This window comes from Saccostrea cucullata, unplaced genomic scaffold (genome assembly GCF_032062105.1).
Source record: "Saccostrea cucullata isolate Sc308-1 unplaced genomic scaffold, CSIRO_AGI_Scuc_v1 ctg5890, whole genome shotgun sequence".
In the NCBI taxonomy this organism is placed as follows: domain Eukaryota; kingdom Metazoa; phylum Mollusca; class Bivalvia; order Ostreida; family Ostreidae; genus Saccostrea; species Saccostrea cuccullata.
In genome coordinates this window covers 25,796-37,622 of record NW_026929127.1, presented here as the reverse complement: position 1 = coordinate 37,622, position 11,827 = coordinate 25,796, and the positions used below count along the sequence as shown (strand labels likewise).

General features: G+C 32.1%; 1 protein-coding gene across 2 annotated transcripts; it reads right to left on the bottom strand.

The window, feature by feature from the left end:
• Nucleotides 1–1,643: 1,643 nt before the first annotated feature.
• Nucleotides 1,644–10,524, bottom strand: LOC134279862 (uncharacterized). Of its 2 annotated transcripts, XM_062762280.1 has the most exons (7): nucleotides 10,224–10,524; nucleotides 9,118–9,321; nucleotides 8,649–8,776; nucleotides 4,385–4,553; nucleotides 3,449–3,517; nucleotides 3,266–3,373; nucleotides 1,644–1,835 (listed from the first exon to the last, which is right to left on the bottom strand). In XM_062762280.1, the coding sequence occupies exons 1-7, from the start codon at nucleotides 10,303–10,305 to the stop codon at nucleotides 1,699–1,701; spliced, it is 897 nt and encodes a 298-aa protein (XP_062618264.1). In that variant the 5' UTR covers nucleotides 10,306–10,524; the 3' UTR covers nucleotides 1,644–1,698. The 2 variants fall into 2 exon arrangements, with proteins under 2 accessions (XP_062618264.1, XP_062618265.1); XM_062762281.1 differs by lacking the exons at nucleotides 9,118–9,321; nucleotides 10,224–10,524 and having other exon boundaries at nucleotides 8,635–8,764.
• Nucleotides 10,525–11,827: the final 1,303 nt, after the last annotated feature.

Here is an 11,827-nt window from a genome sequence, read left to right as displayed (position 1 = left end):
AGGACATATATGTGGTAGATTTCTTAAGTAGAATAGAAATCTACAAGAAAGAACTTGCAATTTTATTGCTTTTTTATTGTCTAGGATTCAATAGCTTGTAAATTGTAAAGTGAATATCTTCAAATTTAGATACATTGATAATTAGAGCCGTTTGATATAGAAACAATGACGGATATAGAAATAACGAACAGTATTCAATATCAATTTCAAAGTCCATAAAACAATACAAAGCAGCGTCTGAGTAAAGACAGACCTCCTAAACATCAGAGGTAGGATCAGGTGCTATGGAGGAGTGAGCATCCCTAAACGACCGGTCACACCCGCTGTGTGCTCCTTGTCGTGTTCGGGAAATTACAAAAAAATCCGTCGTCAATTGAGTGTTTCAATAATGAACTAAAAATTAGTATGAAAAACGTCAGTCAGCATTTGACTCAATGATAAATTGTACTTGCTGACAAGGTCATTGTATCGACCACAGAACCTACAAAATGATGACTTAAAACGAGACTGCTGAAATTCTTGTTTCATCAACTTGTTTGTCAATAATTTACCTCGTTTTAGAGATTGTTCATACGTAGAGCATGCTCTTGCGTATCGAATCAACTAAGATATATATTAAACTCTGTATGCAGATGATGACGGTATTAATATTGCTGCATAAGTAAAGGAAGTTGACGATAGAAAAGTTAAAGTCATCACGTTTATCATAAAGCTTGGTTGTTAGATTAACATTAACTTAATATTTAACATTAAGGTCACAGCAAATGTTTTCTTCTTTTCACGCATAAGATTACTATCATAAAATGTTGCTTAAAAAAGTACCTGTGAATTATTTATATATGCCGTATTTAAATCGGTATGGCTAATATCAAAACTGTAAAAGCTATGGGGTTCTGGGAGAGGGGTAGTCCTAATAAATTGCCAACATATACCATACAGTAGAGCAGTCCTCATTAATGATGCCTGTTGCCTTCTTTAAACTTGTCAACGAATTTCCGTTGCCACCCCCCCCCCCGGCATAGAGTAAAATGCCTTTTATGATGGTATTTTATTAGTATACATGTATTTAGAAGAAATGCAGATACCAAAAAAATGTACGCAAGATCCTGCTAAAAGTCCTCTAAGCCCCACTACCCTGCTGAAGTTAAATATAAACTTTTAATCTCCCTCTCTGTCAAAATATCTATTGCATCATTTGCCTGGAAGAAACAGTGGGAATAAGATGTTTTGTATTAAAGGGAAATACCTTGTCCTCCTATCTATTCCCTCCTCAACTTCAACGTTCAAAAATTCCTAAATCCGCCGATTTTTGTATTTATTTCGATTTAGTATATCCTTGCTAAAACTGTAATATCTCTGCTATCATTAAATTAATTCAAGCATGTATATTAAAGATATTAAAGGTTGCAAAACATGCGGTATCATCTATATCCAGCAGCTGTTGGCAGTAAGCTGTGAGCAGTTGGCAGTAAGCAGTTGGCTGATGTATATGGAATTCCATAAGTTTAGTTCATTTTTTTGTAATGCTTTTTTTTTTATTTTAAGGGGATTTTTTCTACGTTTTTGTATGTTTATTTGTCTTTCCCTTTTTGTTTTCTTTTTTACTTTTTTGTTTATTTATATTTCATCCTTCATTTTTATTGTTTTTTTCTTGTATGGGGCATTAAAAATTTGTGAAAACATAAGAGATGAAATTATTTAGTTACCTGTCGTAATGTCAACTTTCTTGCATATGGAGGTATGAGTTTCGTTACAGCGCAAAGGCAGAGTTTCATAAGATCCATTCTGGTTACGGACCCCAATACATACTGAAGCGTCCTGTACAGCACTGCTACCTATCCAAAATATTAAAGTAAATTGTTAAAGTAACACAGTGTTTTAATGAAATGTGAAAGTTTAGAATTTTATGAAAACAATTCAAATTCAGAGCAGGGCCCATGGAACCACCAGAAGAGATCAGATGCCATGTGAATAGTTTCAATTTGGTAACTTTAATCATATCAAACTGTAGACAATGAAGTCCGATAAGATTTCTTTCAAAAATAGTTAAATAAAGATAATTTAAACCTCTGGACAGAATCTAGAAAGTTTAGTATCTTATGGATTACTGAATAAAGGAGAGTAAATCTTTTCATCGGCTACATCTATTAAATTAAAAGCTTGAGATATAAAAAAATAAAAATACAATACATGAAAATTAGATAAATATTTAAATATAAATAGATGTATTTGTAAATTGAACATCAAGTCATTTTAATTTCTAAAGGTAATCTATGTTTCAAAACTTAGATAAACAGTTACGAACTTATTATAAATGAGTCACAAAGAAATATCTCAACTTAATACTTAAGCAAGATAATATGAAACTATGTTATTATCATCAGGTAAAAATGATCTAACTCAAATGTTAGAGCTAACAGAAAAATGTTTGACCTTTAAATCATAAAAATATACTTCAAGTATAATTACAATTTATATAAGTAATAAGTTATTTTTTTTGTATCTCAGTTGATTTAATACTCAAGAGCATGCTCTAAAAGGAGGTTAATAATTGACAAACAAGTTGATGAAACAAGAATATCAGCAGTCTCGTTTAAAGTCATTATTTCGTAAAATTCTCTGATCGATATAATGACCTTATCAGAAAATACAATTAATCATTGAGTCAAATGCTGACTGACGTTTTTCATACTAATTGTTAGTCAATTATTTATACACTGAATAGACGACGGATTTTTTCATTATTTCCCAATCATGACAAAGAGCACACGGCGGGTGTGACCGGTTGGCAGGGGATGCTCACTCCTTCATGGCACCTAATCTCACCTCTGATGTTTCGGAGGACTATAAAGAATGTATATAAAATGGAGAATATGTTGAAACGGGGATATGAAGTACGTAATTAGAGTATTGCATTGCGATGCACTTCAAATGACATAAAATACACTTGCAACAAAATAAAGTATGGACATTACGAACAGTATTCAAGTCCATTGAAAAATATTGATTGGGAGGAGAGAAAACACAGCCATTAATAAACATTAGAGGTGGGATTAGGTGCCATGGGAGAGTGAGTATACCTGATGTGCACTTTTTCATGATCGGGAAAAACGGCAAAAATACGTAGAAAATTAAATGGGTAAGTAGTGGTCTAAGAATAAGCATGAAAAAAAGTCAGTCAGTCGTATCGAACATACAAAAAAGTTTTTATGGCATTTTATGCATAACATATATATAAGATTTGAAGTCAATGCAATGTTCTTACCGGTCTTCCAGTTTATAATCAGTCGTCGTACGTAAGGGGTCCATCTTGGAAGTGAATCATTAGTAATCTTATTTTGTTGTCGTTCATCCCACATAAGGTTTGTTATATCTAAGAAAAAGTCGTTAAAGTGGATTTCTTTCAATTCAGATACATTGATTTAGTTGAGTGGCTATATCTACAAACCTGCAGCATCACAAGGATACGTCTTATTTCCTTTGTTTGTCTCCAGCAAACACTCTCCTAGTAAGTCATCTGTGAAAAGAAATAATCTTCTTAAAACACTATATATACATGTATGCACAGTTCAAGCTATAATTCAGAAAAATTTAATCACTGGATAAATCTTTTCTCTAGGTAAAATTTTATTATTAGGGAAATAGTTATTGTGATCTTCAACATTTTGTCAATAGTCTGTCTCTCAAATTTGCTACATCAAAAAGAGAATAAGAAGTCATCACATTGATCATAAAGTTTAATTGTTATTTTCCATCGATAGCTTTTTCTAGTAAAACATTCCAATATGAAACAGATATGTCAGACTCTGCGGTGTCTAATTTTGAGTTCGATGTAATATATTGAATAAATGTGAATAAAAGAACAAATATTGGTAATAAATGAAACGTCGTTGATATATCTTAATTAAATGATACACCAGGAGACTTCTTCTTTTCATATAAATGTTTAGGAATATATTCTGCATCGTAAGAATACACAAACACGACTGCTGATAAGGGACACAATTATTGAATAATTTCAAACTATTATTGGAAGACCTGGTCTTCAAAAATCATATTTAAATTGTAACAAGGTAAAAATCAAATGGGCAAAAGTGAAAAAGTATTACGCTTTGAGTAAAAGTTTTTGAATCTTGTATAAGAATATTATTATTTTTTTTATAAGATGATACACATAGATTTGTTTGCGCTAAACATCTATTTTAAATAGTGACGAAACGAAATTTATTCAATGAATAAATGATATACATTCTATTTTGTCACAGAGTAAAAGAATGAAAATTTGAAGATAACGAAGAGTTATTTACTTTTTTAAGAAAATTAAACTAAATGAAATATGCCTTGAATTACTAAAGATTCAATAGGCAATGAATGACAGCTTTACCTAATTCCGTGCTAACGCTGACTCTCCTATACAAGGTAAATGCATAATGTCCCTGCTTATCACCAGTTCCGATTAAGTCATTCTTGAATTTCTCTATATTTTGACGTTTGCAGTTCACCATTTTTAAGTTTCCTGTTTTTTCACCGTCATCACAAAAGCAGTGAGTTTTCTACAATGAATTTAGCAAAATCGATTTTCTGCAATGAAATAACAAACTCGGTTAAGATTATACACAATGTCAAATTGACTTAAGGATATCTGATCCTCTGCAAGGACGAATAACTCTTTAACTTAAAATTTAATTCAAAAAGTCTTAAAATAAAGCTTGAAATTGAAATATTTTCATGCAACAATTTTCATTTTATGCCTCTACATATTATTCAATGTTCTTTAAAGTTTTTACAAACGGTATTTAGAAAGTTGACATTTGTACCTCATAAAACTAAGTAAAACTTTCATATTAAAAAAATTAAACTCTTTTAATTTGGCCTTTGTTACCAATGTTTATAAGCATGATTTAAAATTAGAAGTGATTAACGGTGTTTTCTTTGAAAGGAAACACTTCATACACTATACATTATGAAACGATGGTAGTAAGTAGGAGAGAGTAAAGTACTGAATAAGTATAAAAATCATGCCATTTTCTATAAAAGCCCGCATATCTATGAATTTTATTCCTAAAATGTATTTCTTGATCAATTATCAATTAGAAAATATGCTATAGGCAGTTTTAATCACATTTCCTGAAAAATTATTTGAAATTTGCTAATTTTCTCTATATAATATCATGATTAAATTTAAGGATGAATTTTTAAGAAACACCGTAAGTAAATACATTTTACTTTGAGAATTTAAAGACATCTTTGTGAGCATTTTCAATTACTCAAGAATTTTCAGAACCTGAGGATCGGATAACCGGGACAACTGCACTTTACCGGTACGTCCAAATAACATGGAAATAGCACGTGCTCTTTCTCTATAAGAGAGTCACGCGTCAGCGTGACGATTTCGCTAAAAAGGCAATAAAATGCAAAAATAACCTATTTTTTGAATTCCTCGTCATTTTTCATGTTAATAAACTTCGTTTAATTAACGAAGTTATTAATTAAAACTAAAAGCACTTTCAAAACAAACCTTTGGCTTTCATTTTGTCGGCCACATTCCAAAGTCGTGACGTTGTTAAGCACGTGACTTATTTCAGTGCTGTGATTGGTCAGGGTAGGTGACGTGAAATAGAAAGTTTGACTTCCACTCTTTTTGATTGTATTAAAACAGTGATTCATCATGCACCTTATTTAAGGTGATTTGTGTTGTGTTTTCTATGAATGGATATTTTTAATTGACTGACTGCAACATTCTAGAATTTTTGGAAATTTTAGCGATAAATGTGATCCTTAGTTTATGGAAATGTTGAATAAGTGGAGGGGCAAAACTTGTAAACATGCAGTGAGGACGGTCTTGTTTCGAGAAACAGCAATCGGCAGTATAAGAAAAATGAAACGTAAGAGACACATCTTAGATTTCTGGAAACAGAGCTGCAGTAAATCCTTGATTTACGAACTAAAATTTATCTATTTCAATTTGCAAAACACTGGATACTTTACAATCATTGAGACCACATGGAATGCAGCATGCAGTTATATAGGAAATCTCTACTAAAACAAGAATGCACTAGGATAGTAGCTATAATTAAAAATTGACGTTTATCTCCTTCATCACCCATAAATACGTATTTACAACTCATCAAAAAAAAGACACAATGGTTCTACATGTATAGTGACACGTACGTATGGCCCCGAGTCTAAACGCAGATTTATCTAACGACTAAGGTAAGTTTGTTTTATTTATTTTTACGTATTGGGGGCTCCCGCCCCCACACCCCCGCTTAAAAAAGCGAAAACCCATTTAGATATCTTTTTTTCTCGCTTCGAGAGTTTCTTACACAACAAAATGGCGTCGCCCATCATAGTTGATACGTTGCTAAGTTTTTACGCCGCGCACTCTCACGCGCGGATCTAGAATCAAAATGGCGGCCGTACCGGTAAAGTGCATTCTATCCCAATAACACAATCTTGAATACATTTAGATAACATAAATCCATTTATTTACATGAATACACTTATGCCTAAATGTGTTATACAAAAAGTATTTTTATCTCTTTAAATGTTTGGTCTATATATTAATGATCAAATTGAAAAGGTAAATATGGTGTGTTGATCATATCGCAGAATTTAATACTGACTTTGAACAAAGTAATTTCAATCCCTGTAACACCGACTTAACTGTCACTAGCCTGCCTGCATTTAAAACTTGATCATACTCAGAGCAAGTTCTTTAGTATCGAATAAGTTGGGAGGCATAAATGTAAAAAGACGCTTGCTGTTTTGAAAAATAAGTTTTCAATTCGATTGTGTTTATAATTAAACGTTAAGTAATATATCAAAGGATACACTTATTCATTAATAATAACATAAGTATCCTGATTAAAGTTTAAGCAACTATGCAAGACGAAGTGCGAAATAGCGGAATTGATAACAGTATTAATTTCTTAAATTTTATACAATTGCTTATCAGCAAATACATTCTATCATTAAGTCAAATGCTCTCTGATGTTTTCATACTAAAATTATTATATCACTATTAACACTAAAGTTCCACTAACTTCCGATCCTGACAAGTACACGGCGGGCTTGACCAGTCGACAGGGGATGGTCACTCCTCCATGGCACTCGATATCATCTCTGACGCTTTAGAATAGACTAGTCGGTGTTTTTTCTGCTTCTGATATATATTGTTTAAATAGACTTTTAAGTTTAAATACTGTTTGTTATCTCAAAATATTTTTAATGTGTTATACACAATTACGAGATTTTAAATTTATATAACTTCAAATGAATAAGATGACATGACAGAACATTGAACTCTATTACGGCCTGATCCAACTATTTTTGGTAAATAATTAAGACTGGCATTGAGATGAAAATTATTTTCCTGAAGGAGAGAATATTCAAAATTGGTTTTTTGTGTGAAGGATATGAAGATAACGAACAGTATTCAATGTCAAAATCCAGAAAACAATATAACATAGGAGAAGAGCAAACATGGACCTCCGAAACATCAGAGGTGGTATCAGGTGCCATGGAGGAGTGAGCATCCCCTGCCGACTGTGTCTGTTAAAAAGTCTGTCTTTCACTATATAAAATTACGTACCTTGTGTTCAATATCGGCGACGCGAAATAGCCGAAATTTTAAAAGAGCTATGAGTTGTTTCTAACAGCAAGGTGAGGAAGAAGGGAAGAGTATGTTTTTATGATAAATACTTTTTGTAATACAATAGATATGTAATTGATTTTGTTCTTGCTCAGCTTGATGTTTTATATTTACTGAAGAAGTAATAATTTTCCATATAAAATAATTGATAATATATCGTGTATTGAATAAATTGATCAATCTTAATTGAGCAGTGAAGGGTATAACAAAAGAGTTATAGACTGGGATTCGGGCAACATATGATTTGTTGGACCTGAAGGTGAAAATGGCCTGCGGCCTCGGGCAACATTTTCACCTTCAGGTCCAACAAATCATATGTTGCCCTCATACCCAGTCAAGAACTGTATAATATGTTTTGTGAAGTGTACTTTATAGACACAAAGGTAAAGGGAGTTGTGTTGACCTATTGGAGTTTTGGCGAAACGGAACATTTATGACCTTTACTGGAAAGGAGGGACAAGATGGAAAAGATTTCGATTGAGGCATTGTATGAGCGGATTTAAGAATAGAATTTCTTTGCAATATAGCAAAAAAAAAATACAGGGGGGTTAAAAGGAATATAGACATAACTCAAAGTGTACGTTGTATAAAGAAATCCAGAGATTTCTGAATGTGAAGATGTGAAGTAGCTTGATCCTTTGGGTCATCTTTGTCAAGAAATGTTAGCTTAAAAGTCATACACATCAGGGTTTTTTTAATATAAGAAGGATATGGAGATACCGAACAGTAAATAATGGATTTATTCGTTAATTTTAGTGTAAATTCTTATATAGATCTGGAATTTGTAAGATTGGCTACAACATGATGCAACGAAATTGTTATCGTATGGTCTATCTATAGTAGTTTTCAGTTTTCATAGAATGCACAACTGTGAAGCCAAGCATGCGTATTCGAGGAATTTGGACTAACGTAGTTGCTAGCACTCGAGGGTGTAAACAAATTGAGTCATACATTTTTATTTCAATATTATAACTCCTTACCTGGATACACTTACGTTTATTCCGAATTCTTTGTAGGTGTTTCTCCATTTTTCACATAATTGATGACATTGAGCAACAGGACCAATCTTTAAACTGGGCATCCATTGTGTATTGAATGGAAAGTAAAAATACATGTTGCATCCTTGGAAAAAAAAATTATATTTTCGTAAATTGACGGGAAGACATGATAATTTTTTTTTTCATAAGCAAGAAAGCTATGAAGATTTCTATAAACCAATCTACCTTTCAGACTGAGCTTACATTTGATAAAAAGCAAATAATTTCCGATTTAATCAGATGATTTGGCTAGTAAGTAACATAGAAATTAAGAAGAAAAATTGTTTGAATGACATTTTTATCACAAATGTAAGTTTTATTTTCATCTGTCATCTGCTCGGTTTCGTATTCATGCTCTTTCAAGGACTTCAACTAGAGTACCAAAATTAAATAATCACAAATATTTTATTATAAACAAAAAATCACCAGCAAATTTAAACCATGGTGTGAATGTTCCTGTGGCCCCTATCCAGTGAATATCCTTAGACGTGTAGGTTGGAGCAGACGATCTGTGGGGAACAGGGATATCTGTGATTGGATCACCGACATGGAGTGATGTGTTGGAGACCACCAAGTTACAACTTTCTGAGGCTTCACTCCAGGTCTTCGGGGTCTCATCAATACACAAATCTATTGTTACAAGATTCAAAGCATAAGTAGATTTTATATTTACACACCCACACCCACCCCCCATTAAATTCAAAATTTTGAACATGACTGATGCACATGATAAACATATAAAGATCGAATAAGACAATCTTAGCTTTTCAAAAACGATAGGTTATAAGCTAATAAGGTATATATAAACTGCTACGTGTATGTGACCATTATGTAATAATTGAAAATGGTATCCATAGTAAAGGATTCCATAAATGCTACATGTCATTCAGAAAGTGATAAGTAAAATCCTGGAGAATTACATCCCTTCTTTCATACACCAGATATTTATTGTTTTAAGCTTGAAAGTAACTGAGTAAAACAAAAACTGATCAAAGATCTTGCCAACCTTTGTGCATCCATGCTATTCCATGGAAGATGGCTCAATTAGTTTTAAATAATGTGAAATAATTTTTGAGATAATGCTTGCGAGTTAATGAAACAAAGCATAATAAATTCATTACGTGAGACGTGAGAATATGATCCCTGGTATGGGAAATTGTTTCCTTCTTTTCATAATAATAATCATCAGTTAAGCCTGAGTAGTGAAGGAGATATAGTTTACTGTGTATACACATATGAGTGTTATCTCAATTATAGAGGTCTCTATCCGATGTTATCAGTCAAAACAAGGAAGAGAAATGTTTTCAATGACAATTCTCATGTTTTAGTCTGAACTAATTAAACGACCGATTTTTTTATTCATGTATTTACATGTTCACATTCAATACTTTGGGGGCCGTTTTTATTGTACAAATGCAAAGGCCACGCCCTTTATCCTAATAGTAGGCCTATAGAATTCATCAATTAGTTTATTGTCTATGTTAATCTTAAACAAAATTAATTAAAAAATAGAATAGTTTTAAAAGCCTTACCCTTGTCGACAGTTTTACATGCATGAGAATGATGAATTAAAATCAAAATTAGAGAACATCCACAAAAACCACTGCCCCTCATTGTATAGCTCAGTTTAAATGTCCTCTCTTAGATCATCAAGTAGACACAGTTTAAATGGGGGAATTCCACACACTCCGTCGTCTTAATTTTTAAACAATCACCAAGATATAAATATATTCTTCCTGTTACTTCATGAAGAAGTATGAGAAGAATTGAAGTGCTTTAGGAAAATGGGTTTCTGTGTTCTTTAAATTTTCTGAATTATATACAAAGTAGCCCAATAAGTCCCCCCCCCCTAAATAATCATTATAAACATTAAACAAAAGTCGTTGTGCATCACCAAAACGAAAGTAGAGATTTATAACTCAATACTTCAAATGTCATGATGGCCAATCTAAAAACGGGAATTCATTAGTCAGAACAATGTGATTTTTTTTTACATTGCACGTCATGTCGCAAAAATAAAATAAAATCACGTTATACCTAAAATGGTAACAGCTTTTAAACTTATCAAATATATAGTTTATTTACATAGATACTTAGAATTTGATAAATCTTTTCAATCAAAGCCTTAAATCATCGGTCTAAAAGTATAGGCATAATCCATATCTTGTAAAATAATGTTTTCTTCTGTTACAACTGTTGATGTAAGACACTGGTTGTGAAACTCAGTACATAGATAGATTAGAAAAAAATATTAAGATTTTTTCTCAATTTTTTTCGATAATTTTGACAACTGATGTCATTTCTCTGTCCACGTAATTATATTTGTGAAAAATTAATATTTTCTAGGGCAGGAAAGGATTATTTAATTGATATTTTTAAATCTAAAATTCAATCTGTAAAACATGTATAAAAATAATGTAGAAACTTTTTTGATATAACATTTAAAGCATACCATTAACTGTTGTTTCAAAATAATTAACAATTTATCATGTTTATTTCGTAGATAAGAAATATTTCAAAAGAAAGTAATATCCAAGCAAAGATTAAGGTTAAATATGTTTCACATAATCAAAGGCCTAACCTAATGCATACTTTTTCTGCTTCATTTAAAATGTTGGCATAACGTATAGATAACAAAATACTGAAGCAAACAAGGAAATGCGAAAAAAAAAAAATCACAGAATATTGTAGATTGTAGATTCAAGAATATGAAAAAAATAAATGATTATCGCTGCCAGCTTTGTGATCGGAAGGTCATGAGTTCGAATCTCGCTTGCGACTGACATAAGTCAATGATAAAAAATATATGTAGGAACTGCTCCTCCGCCGTGTGCATAATAGTTTCAGGCCCTTTGTCCTTGAGACCATACCGCCGCAGGCTTTGGCAGGATAAATATATCTCACTGCTCAATGGCCTTGAGTGCCGAGCAAGGAAAAAAATAAAGCCCTTCACTGGCATATCGTGAAGTCTCTATCTGCGTGAAAAATTCTCGAATTGGACGTAAAACAACATACAATCAATCAATAATTATCGCCGCGAAATACCACTAGCGAAATTAAACAACTCGCTTTAATCTTTATACAAATGTATTGTTGAAATACAAAAACGAATGAATAACTCACAAAAGTTTACCAA